General features: G+C 43.0%; 1 protein-coding gene across 1 annotated transcript in view; it reads right to left on the minus strand.

The window, feature by feature from the left end:
- Positions 1 to 12,288, minus strand: part of Ryr2 (ryanodine receptor 2) — a 413,538-nt gene that overhangs the window by 174,350 nt on the left and 226,900 nt on the right. Inside the window, exons 21-24 of the mRNA XM_042686202.1 lie at positions 11,253 to 11,469; positions 9,350 to 9,454; positions 6,004 to 6,107; positions 3,182 to 3,265 (exon numbers count right to left, since the gene is read on the minus strand). Of these exons, the coding sequence (XP_042542136.1) occupies positions 3,182 to 3,265; positions 6,004 to 6,107; positions 9,350 to 9,454; positions 11,253 to 11,469 (510 nt within the window). The remainder of the gene's footprint in view (positions 1 to 3,181; positions 3,266 to 6,003; positions 6,108 to 9,349; positions 9,455 to 11,252; positions 11,470 to 12,288) is intronic.

Genomic DNA, 12,288 nt, shown 5'->3' on the forward strand with positions numbered 1-12,288 from the left:
CAAAAGTAATAACATAGCCTTCATAAATTCTTTCAGGGATCACCTGAGAGAAGTCTAAAACCTGAGAGACTCTGAGCTTTCTGGGCAAGAACACATTTTTCTACTTGGACTTTATGATTAATATCCCAGCCTAGGAGGAGGCCATGTGGTACCCAGACCTGCTACCTACAATCCGTGAGCTCAGAAAAACAGATTAGGTACTCCAGGGGAAATTCTGAGCAAGAGCAATAAGGCAAGAGAAAAACATAAAGGGATTCAAATAGGGAAAGAAGAAGTAACACTATCCCTCTTTGCAAATGACATGATCCTGTATTTTAAAAACCCTATAGATTCCTCCCCAAAGTTACTTGAGCTGATCTGAAACTTTGGCAAAGTAGCAGTGAATAAAATTAACCCACAAAAATCTGGCTTTTTTGTATGCCAACAATAAAAGATCAAGGATGATATCAGGAAATCAACTCCATTTGTAACAGCCAAAATAAACAGGCAACTTTAAAAAAACAACAACAACAACTAGAACTAACCAAAGATATAAAGGACCTCTATTATGGAAACTTTAAAAATCTGAAAAAAAATACAGCAGATTTAAGGAAATGGAAAAACTTTCCACGTTCCTAGATTGGAAGGATTAACATTGTGAAAATGGCAATACTGCCCAAAGCAATTCAATGCAATACCCACCAAAATCCCAACAACATTCTTCAATGATATAAAGAAAGTAATCCAAAAATTCATATAGAATTATAAAAGATCCTGAATAGCAAAAAGAGCAGGAAGAACAGTGTTGGAGACATTTCAATACCAAACTTCAAACTCTATTACAAAGCCATAGTAATAAAAACAGTTTGGTATTGGCACAAGAGTAGGCCTGAGGACGAATGGAACAGAATAGAAGATCCAGAAATGAACCCATAGACCTACAGCCAATGTTTATAAGGAAGCCAAAAGCACAGGTTGTAAGAAAGACAGCCTCTTCAACAAATGGTGCTGGCAGAATTGGCTGTCCACGTGCAGAAAACTGAAGGTAGATCCTTATATTTCACCCTGCACTGGAAGCAACTTTAAATAGACCAAAGGCCTCAATGTAAGGCTAGCTACCCTGAGAATATTACAAGAATGGGAGGGAAAACACTAGGGCTCTTAGGCATGGGTTGAAACTTTGTAAGTAAAGATCCAGAATCACAACAAATCAAAGAAAGACTGGATAATGGGACTGCATCAGATTAAAGAGTTTCTGCATGGCAAAGGCCATAGCTAGCAAGATAAGTAGAAAGAGCACAGAATGGAGACTATTTTTACTAGATAAGCATCAGACAAGGGCCTCATATCTAAAATATACTTAGATCTCAAAAAAATAAAACTCCCCCAAAACAAATCCTCAAAGAAACAACTACCCAATTAACAAATAGGCTAAAGGCTTAAAGAGAGACTTCTCAGAAGAAGTAAGAACAACCAATAGACACATAAAGAAATGTCCAATATCTTTGGCCATAAGAGAAACATAAATCAAAACAATGTTGAGGCCACCTCACTCCAGTTAGAAAGGCTATTATCAAGAAAACTAACAGTAAGAGATGTTGGCAGGATATGGCCAAAAGGGATTGCTACCACAATGTTGGAAGGAATATAAACTTGTTTGACCACTCTGGAAAGCAATATGGAGGTTCCTCAAAAGACTATACATAAAGCTTCCCTATCCACTCCTGGGCATTTACTCAATTGACCACAAACAAGGTCATGTGAAAGCTACCAGCACAACCATGTTCATTGCAGTGTTGTTTACCATAGCCAAGATATACAGTCCACACAGATCCCCCTCAGTGGATGATGATGTGGTATACACAATGGAATTCTACTCATCCATCAGAAAGAATGATATTGTATAAAAGGAAATAGAAAGACTTGGAAAAAATTATATTAAGCCAAGTAAGCCAGACCCAAAGAAACATAGGTTGCATAGTTTCCCTCATTTGTGGTAGCTGGAATGTGCCTATAGATCTACAAGTAAAAACACTGGATAGTAAAAGATTTTTTAAAAAATACTTAGACATAATAAACTATACTTATCTCTAGACATTGACACAGTTTGAGACAAAAGGAGGATATTCTTAGGAGTGGATCACAAAGGCTCAATAACTATGTCCATATGAGCATATAAAATGATGTTTCTTGAAATAAACTTCAAGAAAAAGAAATGAGGTTTTTTGTTATTTTGTTTCTTGGGTTTGTTTTTGTTTTTCTCCTTTGTCACTGATTTTTCTGTACCTTTGTTTTAAATGTAAGTTTATCTTAGGGGAAAGGGGTAAGGGGGGAACACAGAAATAGTGGGACAAAGAGTGAACAATTGTAGCTGTGATACTAAACACTATGTTGAAAATGAACTATACAATTTGTAGGGGGGAGGGGTTGGGAGGGAGAAACTGGGAGAAAACCAGGGAAGGGGGTAACACTGTTCAAAAAGAAATATACTCATTACCTGACTTGTGTCACTGTAACCCCTCTGTATATCAGCTTTACAATAATGGTTTTTTAAACAAAAGATAATCCAGGGGAAATAAAAGAGGAAAAAAATAACAGCATGACAGAATCACCATTATTTAACTCTTAGTCATTAAATACTGAGATGTCTTTAAGAAGCAAGGGTCACTAAGGCCTGGTCTCAGGGGAGAAGGGCATGGTTTTAAGAAGTTAAACAATGTCTTAGCCATAGGTGGTGGCACCGCAGGTGACCCAGCCCGACAGAACTCAACCACCTTGCTTGTTCTCATCCTCTCATAAGGATGATCACACTGACTTCAGGTTGATTCCTCAAGAGCATTTTTTTAAACAAAAGCTAATGAAGGTATGTACAATGCTGTCAGGAAATGGCACATTATATATAATCATGTAGAAATGTGGACATATGTTCACATACCCCTATATATATACACACTTGGAAAAACAGCACACTTCAATCACACACTCCCAAATTTATGCTGCACTTTTCTTCCTTCTATAACATGGTAAATCTAATCTCTCCACCACAGACCTGAAGTATTCCATAGTGTGACTGAGCTTGGGTGTATTTGGGGACCCACTTTATACAGCTTAAGTGTACAAGACACGTGTGTGTCTACCAAGTGCAACCTGGGAAGTGTGACATGGACGTGTCCATTCCCGGTGCTGGCGCTCCCTCACTCACTTCTTGGGAAGCTTCATCTTCTTCACCTTTTCTTCCGCGTGTTCATCTGCTATCCCCACATGACACCCCAGAGCCAGCAAGGTCCTGGAACACAAAGGCCTAGGTGAGCTACAGGAAGGCCATCCCGGGTCCAACACCAACCCCCGTAGCAAATGCGACAGCGGGACACACGTTTCCTGTTTTTAAGCAACAGGAAAACACATTTGTTTCTAAATTATGTACTCCAAAGAGCTAAGACTAGAAATGGAAATGACACAGAAATCTCCTGAATAGATATGTCTCTCTGGATCCTGTTCTCTCTGGCTGTCTCCTCTCACGAAAGTGAACAGCATTAGGGATTCTCCTACCCCCCTGGTAGCTAGGGCTCTGTGTCTATGCCAAGTCAAGCACAAGAGTTTCAGCGATGATTTACCTCAGCTCAACACAAGAGGTATTCTGGGAGAATTTTCTCATCTATTTTTTTGACTCGTAACTTCGCAGGATTGAAACAAATGAAGTGAACAAGCAAAAGGAAATAAAGTCAACAAGCATGTACATTCCCTCTGCGGGGCATGGGGTTTTAAAGGTGTTGTGACACCTGTCATGCAGGCCCTAGGACAGCTCCCCTGTGTACGATCTCCAAGCCACCGAGCAGAACAAACCCTGAGACTCAGAGAGGTTGAGCACCACAGGAAGAGCCTGCTAGTAAGGGCCATCACTGAAGACCGACCATCTCCAGAGGCACACAGTTGCTGCAGCTACCGGTCAATAAATGAATGAGCACTGGAAATCAAACAAGCAAGCACTATGCTTCCTTTGCACGAGTGGAACTGCACAAAGTGTAAGTCATGGAGAGGTAAGCTCAAATATCATTGAACTGGCAAAGAAGCAGGTGCAATCTGTTCATGATAAAATCATCATGTACACCATTGTCACTGTAAGAAACAGCACAGCAATGTGAAGGGTTAGCTCAGGAAAGAGGGCCGTTTGCATTGACAATGGGGAGCCACACCCCACCCACACCAAGGCATCTGATGATTAATGACCACAGCCAGCAGCAGGGGTTGGGAAGGAGACTCGTATATGCACGCACTTGGCAGAGGTTCAGCATAACAAAATATAAGCAGGGAGAGCTCTGCCCACCAGAACGTACCGTGCCATGGCTGGCCTAGCTGTCAATTTCCAGAATGATAAGGAACGGACGGCAGACTTAACTGAATTATGTTGCAAACGTTGGGGAATAATGAGCTATCATGAGTTACAGGACTGGATGTAGCAAGCTCACTTGGTGTCACGGCCACAGAGGGAAACAGGAGATATTTACTACAAAACAGGGTGGATCAGGCTGTGCATCTTGCATTCAAACAGGAGATATTTACTACAAAACAGGGTGGATCAGGCTGTGCATCTTGCATTCTTATATCCAGAAGGATGTGTCATGTTTTCAACCTAGTTGGTTCTTGATTTTCTTGATGTATATAAATTCCTTCTTCCTCAGAGTTACTGGGACAACCTAAACTCATGCTCTGTGCTTTATTTGACTATTTCCATGATAATGAATCTGCATCTTTTATAGTAGATGCTTGAGTCCAAATCCTAGAATCTAAACATTATTTAAGGTTTATGTTCTAGCTCCTTGGAGCAATAGCTTCACTGGAAATTAGCCCTGGCTCTTAAAAAAAACAAGCAATATGAGAGCAGACAAGGGTAGGGAGGACTCTTGGAACCAAGTCAAGGGACAGAAAGAAGGCAAAGAAAAAGATTGCGCAATTATTTTCTGAATCTTTTATCTAGATAAATTTGAAAATACATTGCTTAATTTGTCCTACCCCAGATCCATTCTTCCAACTGAAAATGTGGTAAATTAAAGAGATTGATCAGCAAAAAGTCACTAAAAAGAAAAATTGCCTTTATAAGATGACACAAAATAGCCTAGAGTAGCTGTTCTCAAAGTATGCTACAAAGAGAAATGGTCCCAGAGGCTCTTCCTGAAAAAAGATTTCTGTGGCTAAATCAATTTAAAAACATCATAAGATGACTCTGTCCCATTTTAGAGACCAACAGGACACTTGTCAATAAAAATCTCTCTAATTATTTTAATACCACATCCTCTATATATTTTGGGTCCAAAGTGATCTTCAGTGAAGAAAACTATTTTTGCTTCATTTCCAGTCTCTCTTTTGTGATTCTCTGATAAAAATACATTAAAATTATTAGAGAAAAATCTAATTCTCCAAAGTGAAAACCTATAAAATATATGATATTCACCTACATTTTTAACAGACATAAACTTTTCTCCCTGAAGTTGATATCAGAGTTTCTAAATATTCCCTCTTAACATCTCACACTTGTTTTGTGACAAGCCAAGACCAGTATGTGGATGGCCTAGGTCCCTCACTCTACTATGAGTCATACTATGTCAGTTCACAAACTCAAAATTCTGTAACGCACCATTTGGGAAATACTGATGCAGAGCAACAAAACATAAAATAATGAGACCAGCTGGGCACTGGTAGCTCATGCCATAATCCTAACCACCAAAAAGCCAGATGGTAGAGAGCTAGCCTCGAGTGCTAGCCTTGAGCAAAGCTCAGGAACAGCGCGTAGACCCTGAATTCAAGCCCTAAGACTGGCACACACATACACACATATACACACACACAAATTAGATCATAGTCTAATTCTCACCAATAATGGTGAGAATCATTCTGATTCACTTGGGCCCTCTGGAAAGTTCCTGCTGGAACTCAAATAACTTTGTGACGAATTAAAGTAAAACACTCCAACATTTGACTTCCTTTAGGTGAGAGAGATCAGAAAATACAAAAAGTTATCACACTCACTTCAGGGTCTCAAGGGACATCTGCAAATTGTAATTGCGTTCCTGTTCGGGCAGCTTGCAGAACTCCACCAGGCACGGGTGCTGTCTCTTATTATCATCTCTGACCTGAAACAGCACAGGAAATTGGCATATCATGGTCTCCAAAATCAAACACGTGCAGTGATGACTTCACTGTATGCCCAGAAGTAGAAAGCAAGAAGGAGCACTTAGATCACCATGCCCCCTCCCCATCCCCAGAGAAGCTTCTGGCATCTCCAGGGATCCGCTCCCATCAAAGGTTACAGCCAGAGGTAAAGGGCAGCATCCTCTGTGTTCTGCTCTCTTCTCTGGAACGGCTCCTTCCTCAGCCCCCGTGTGCCTCTGCCCTGCTTGCTCATGCCCACATGCCAGCTGGCTTGCCTCTTTCCAGTGTTTGCTGAGATCTTCTTATTCAAATTGGAATTCTGCCAACTATGGCAGTCTGCCCATCCATCCTACATTAAAATAAAATCTGTCCATCCTCACCACCTGTCACAAAGTGGATGCCCACTTACTGGGAAACAGTCTACCCTCCCTGCACCAGAAGGTAAGACAGAGGAGCAAGGACTTGGGCCTCTTTTACTCCTTCCTGTGGCCCTAACAGTGAGGACACACCCGACATGTGGCAGACACTCAACAAACATTTCATACATCAAGTAAATATTTTATAAGCTGAGATGCATTCTGTGTCAGAATGTGCGATAAAGACCTCGTTTTCATCTGTAGTCATCCGTCTGCCTTGGGCCCACTAATCAGAGGTATTAATAAGCAGGATAGCTACAAACCCTGCACGGTCTTTCTGGGAAGTTGCCTTCTGTTCTCAACTTACTCCTCTACTCTAATCAAATGAGTCCGCATGATAAAGGCATTGTTGAAGAAATCCTGAGACATGTCTACGGTCAGTTACGCCTCTGTACCCACAAAGGAGTCAGTGAGTAAAAAAACCCAAGCTTGCAACGACCTTCAAGAAAATGTCCTGATGGGTGGCAATCACCTATGAATCTCCTCCTGCACAAGCGAAGCCATCTCTACATGACTTGCAAGACCTGATCGGGTGTCAAAGCTACCACAAATAAAAGGGGATCTGTATATATCCAGTAGAGAGAACATTTTTCTCTGAATCCATGGATGTAGAACCCAAAATTAACAAGAGTCTACTAGTTTCACCATCACACCAAATTCTAGATTTTTAGGAAAGAATGAAGGAGAAAGATGTTCCCCACCCTTGCCTTCATAATGAGTCTTGTTAAAATCTTGGTAGAGATGAAGATTATGGGCGCAACCCTGCTGTGGTGGCATCCAGAGGACAGCTAAAAGCCCACTGGGGCAGAGTGATGACACCACGGACATTTACCAGCTTCTGTCAGTGCCACAGGAGAGGCATGCAAGCATGAATGAGAACTTCTTTTTAAATCTACATAAGGTGACAAGTTAGAAAGGACATCTTTTCTAGGCACCAGTGGCTCACGCCTGTAATCCTAGCTACTCAGGAGGCTGAGATCTGAGAATCACAGTTCTAAGTCAGCCTGGACAACAAAGTCCATGAAACTTCTTTCTCCAATCAACCACCAAAAACCAGGAGTGGAGCTGTGACCCAAGTAGTAGAGTGCTAGCCTTGAGCAAAAAAGTTCAGGGACAGTGCCCAGGCCCTGAGTTCAAACCTTAGAAACAGCAACAAAGAACAACAACATTAATAATAATGATAAAGTGTCTTTATTCTTTCCTTTTTTGTAATCATTATGAAGGAATCAGACATTATCACATCATCATTATTATAATATGTCTTTATTCTTTCCTTTCTTGTGACCATTATGAAGGAATCAGACTTATAAATTAAACTGAGTTACAATTATTTTTTGTCAGTCATGGGATTTGAACTCTGGGCCTGGGCACTGTTGTTACAAAATTTAATTCTATATCCCTAATCCTGAATTCTAAACATGAAAGGGCAAAGGAATGCATCTGAGTCCTGAGGCTCTGACCCCCTATTTCTGTACTCCGCTATTCCCTACGCCAGAGATAAGCCCATACTGTCACGTTCCTTCCTCTCTTCTGGAGCATGAACACAGGAAGGCCGGTAGCCACGCCCCTCAGTCCCCACTGTCAGAGACAGGACTGGGAAATGCCCCCTCTCACACTGGCTCCCCGCCTCTCCCTGCCCTCCTCCTGCCCAGCCTCTTGCTCTTACACCTAAGAGCAAAGCTCCCCCATGCACCCACCCTCCAGAACCTTCTTCAGCTCCCTACGGAATCACACACAGCATGTCCACAGTCCTCTGTGACCACCTCCTGCCCACGCAACCAGACTTCCACCTCTACTTCCCTCACCCAGGCCTCCTGTTCTCTATCCAGGCAATGCTGTGCTACCAAAAATGTCCTGGTCATTCCTTCCACCTCTGCTTTTATACCTTCTGGGTCCTCCACTTAGGGGGCACTGCTCCTCCATGGTTAGTCAACTTGTAACTTCGTTGTGTGAACACCCCTGTGTTCACACAGGCACACACAGGCACACACAACCATAAATGATTACCAAGCCTGCACATGCACACACAGGCCCATGTACATACACACATGCACACATGTATGCACACGTACTGCAAAGCAGTTTTGAGTACTCTAGGATATTAGAACTAGCACTGGAAACAAGTGCTCTTGACTCAGAGCAAAATGTGGTGATCTATGTGTGCAGATGGGAACACACTCATTCCTATACTCAGTCTAAAAGAAGGGGGCATTGCAGGTCTAGGAGCATTTAGAATAATAACACTGTAAAATCAAAAGTATTACCAAGCTCCTGCTAAAACAAAAAAACAGGTTTCTTATGCACTGGGATGGCACGGGAAATTGTTTGTTTTGTCTGTTTGCTACATCTAAGGCGTAGAGACAAATTATAAGTGATAAGCATTTGGAAAGACATGCCGTCATTTTCCCCAGCCTATCCTCCACTGGTGAACTAACGTGCATCCTGCCCTGGCTCCTGCTGCGGGGCACAACCAGGCCGAGAGGCATGTGCCAAGGAGAGGACCTACCTTCCCACTCTGCTTTCCACTTGCAGTGTGACTGCGTTTGTAAAACCCAGTCTCTGTGAACTCTGCTTTTAAAACACAACTTTCAGCCCAAAGATGGGCCACTTTCCCATTGTCCAGGAGACTTAGCCGCCTGCAGGGAGCCTGCAGGTAATATCAACCTCCACCCCCCCTCCATGCAAAAAACCTAATATGCACCAAAAGAAATCAATCTGATTGATTCCTATCACCCCATTGCAAGATGGAGTTGGGGGGGAAGATGTATTATTAACAGGAACTGAAAATAAATTCTAAAATCATGTACCGGACCATACTGCCAGCCAAGTTCAATTTTATTCATAACCCAGAGCTCATGGATATTCTCCGCCAGCTTTTCTCTGATCCTTTCAAGGTGAGGAGGTAAAACGATCTAAAATTTAAAAGAAGAAAAACCACACGTCAGGAACAAATGTAGTAAGACACAGAAAGAACTCTTCCTTGCCACAAACTGGTCTAAAGTATCCTGCCTCATAAGCTGTTGACATAGTAAGATAACTAAGTTCTAAAGATGTTATCTCTGTGATATTCTTTGTGGGGTGGGCAGTATTGGGGCTTGAACTCAGGGCCTTGTGCTCTCTTAGCTTGCTTAGACATGGCTGTCACTCTATCACTTGAGCCACATCTCCGGCCCAACTTTTTGCTGGTCAATTGGAGATGAAGTATTGTGAACTTTTCTGCCTGGCCTGGCTTCAAATCACCATCCTCTAGGCCTTGGCCTTCTGAGTAGCTAGGATCACACATGTACACCACCAACACCTGACTTACCTCATAGTATTAATTCTCTACTTTTCTTTATGCGTGACAATTTAAGTTTCCAAGGAAATCAGCGAACAAAAAAGTGTCGGGCTGGCGAGGCACCCGAAAGATGACTAGGACATAAGAGACGTCTACGGAAGGCAGCAGAATGTGAAAAGTGAACCTGTGCGTGCTCTTCCACCAGCCGGTCAGCCAGCCAGCAGCAGGGATCAAGGTGAAGTCAGTGCCAGGTTCAAATTCCCTGGCTTGTAGATCCTGCAGCAGTCTGGCTGTGGTTTGTGTTTCCCCTGAACTCTTCTGGGTTCCCAAAGACATACCTCAAAGGAAAAGACCTCTCCCCGTTCCCACAGGAGAAAGTTCAATGACCCTCTTTGTAAAGAACACAGAATGGCTTCACAAGGAAGGGTGGGGACGGTGCCATCGGGGAACCTCCTGCCTGTCTATGCAAGTAGACAGGAAAACACCACAATGGCTCCCATGTCTGGGAAGTGTGTGTGTGTGAACGGCTGTGTCTCTCAGCGAAGCACGCATGCTCTCGGCATTCCCGCAGTCAGATGGCTGGCCTTCCCCAGTGTCCAGAGTAGGCATTTGATCTGGGGCACGCTGGCCCTGGGACCCAGTCTCTAGCCAAGACCAAGTCAGTGCAGCGTCCTCAACACAACAGCTCCATCTATATGGGAGACAGCATGAAAACCCCAGGCCTACGGTGCATAAAAATGCACACTTTAAATTACATCAGTGTGTTGTTATCGCAACAACACTATTATACCTTAAAGTCCCTTGGAAAATTGTGCAACTAAACTCTATTTGTTGCTGTTAATACTCACTTAAAAAAAGTCGGACTAAATATTAACTTTTTAAATAAAACTTTAAAGACATCCCAGAATAGTGTTTGCAAAACTTCATCTTGATTAAGAGTTGGAGCAACTCTTAAGAGGAAATATTCAGGTGCCAGTGGTTCACACCTGTCATCCTAGCTACTCAGGACAATGAGATCTGAGGATCACAGTTCAAAGCCAGCCCAGGCAGGAAAGTCTGTGAGACTCTGATCTCCAATAAACTACTCAGAAAAGGATGGAAGTGGCACTGTGGCTGGAGCCCTAGCCTTGAGCAAAAGAAATTCAGGAACAGCACCCATGCCTTGAGTTCAAGCCCCAGGACTGGCCAAAAAAAAAAAAAAAGAGAGAGAGAGAGAGAGACAGAAGAAGGAAGGAAGGAAGGAAGGAAAGAGGGAAGGAGGAAAGGAGGGAGGAAGGGAGGGAGGATCAAGGAACATCATCACCTGTCAGTTGCTTAAATCTGACACGTGAGTGACATTCCTGAGGCCCCGCCCCCGGCCTGCAGTCCCTTGGAAGCCACTGAAGTCAGGAGAGCTACAGTGCAAGCCAGGGCTGTGGCAGCTGCTCCAGTACCTGACTGGTGTCCACAGGAACAGGGGTGAAGGCGGCCTGGGTGAGGGAGACGGTGGGGCCCAGCAGGTCTCGCGTGTACGTCCTTTCTTGCTTGTATTCTCGGCTGTGCTCCACTTTCAATTTTTCTTTTGGAAGAACAGCTTCATAACAAGGCGCGTACCCGGGTGGAGGGAGGAATTTAAATTCTCCATGTCGCCCTCCTAGCAGAAAACGCACCCTGAAAAGGAAAACAACGCATTTCAGGGCCAAGTGCGTCTTTGGGGCAGGCCAAAGTTTCCTAGCTAACAAAACAGAAAATCATCGATACAAAAAAACGTGCTTTATCAGAAGCCAGGTTGTTTCCCTCAGTATAATAACATCACCAGCTTAGAATCACATAAAAGGTAAAACAGGAGGGTGTTAAACTGATCAGAAGAGAAAAGACATGAACCAGGCCAGTGAAGACCAAGCTAGAGCTAGGAGAAGCCCCTTAAAGCCCACACGCCATATCCATGTAAGCGAGCTCACAGAACTGCTCGCTCAACATCCCCAGACAAAGGAAGATATGACCTCAGCACCTGTATGCTTCAAAACCACAGGGCAGGTCTAGGTATAAAGAAGAAAAAAACACCTATTTTCCAGTGTCCAAGTTCACGTGTCCTGAAAGCGGGCTCGTGCTGAGGAACTCAAGCAGCCTTCTTTATTTTTGCTCATTTTCAACTACGATCAACTTCCAGAAATACCTGGAACATCACCCTCCTTTCAGCACCAATAATGTCGTCTGATTGCCACTGAATAAGACATACTTTTGAAACAGTTAAGTGATCGTGATTTCTTGGAGGCAACTGGCTCACTAGAAAACAAATTCAATTCTTTTTCCTTTTCCTTATTAATCCCTTTCCTAATTTGAAAGCTTCTAAATTGAAAGCTACAGACCTCCTCCCCCCCCCACCCCCCAAAAAAAATAAGAATAGAAAGGAAAGGTTGGAATAAATGAAAGTGGAAGGGAATAAAATTTTAAAAAGCAAAGAACAAAGAACAAAAAGGAGAAATAAAA

The sequence above is a fragment of the Dipodomys spectabilis genome, unplaced genomic scaffold, assembly GCF_019054845.1.
Source record: "Dipodomys spectabilis isolate Male_0828 unplaced genomic scaffold, ASM1905484v1 ptg000096l, whole genome shotgun sequence".
In the NCBI taxonomy this organism is placed as follows: domain Eukaryota; kingdom Metazoa; phylum Chordata; class Mammalia; order Rodentia; family Heteromyidae; genus Dipodomys; species Dipodomys spectabilis.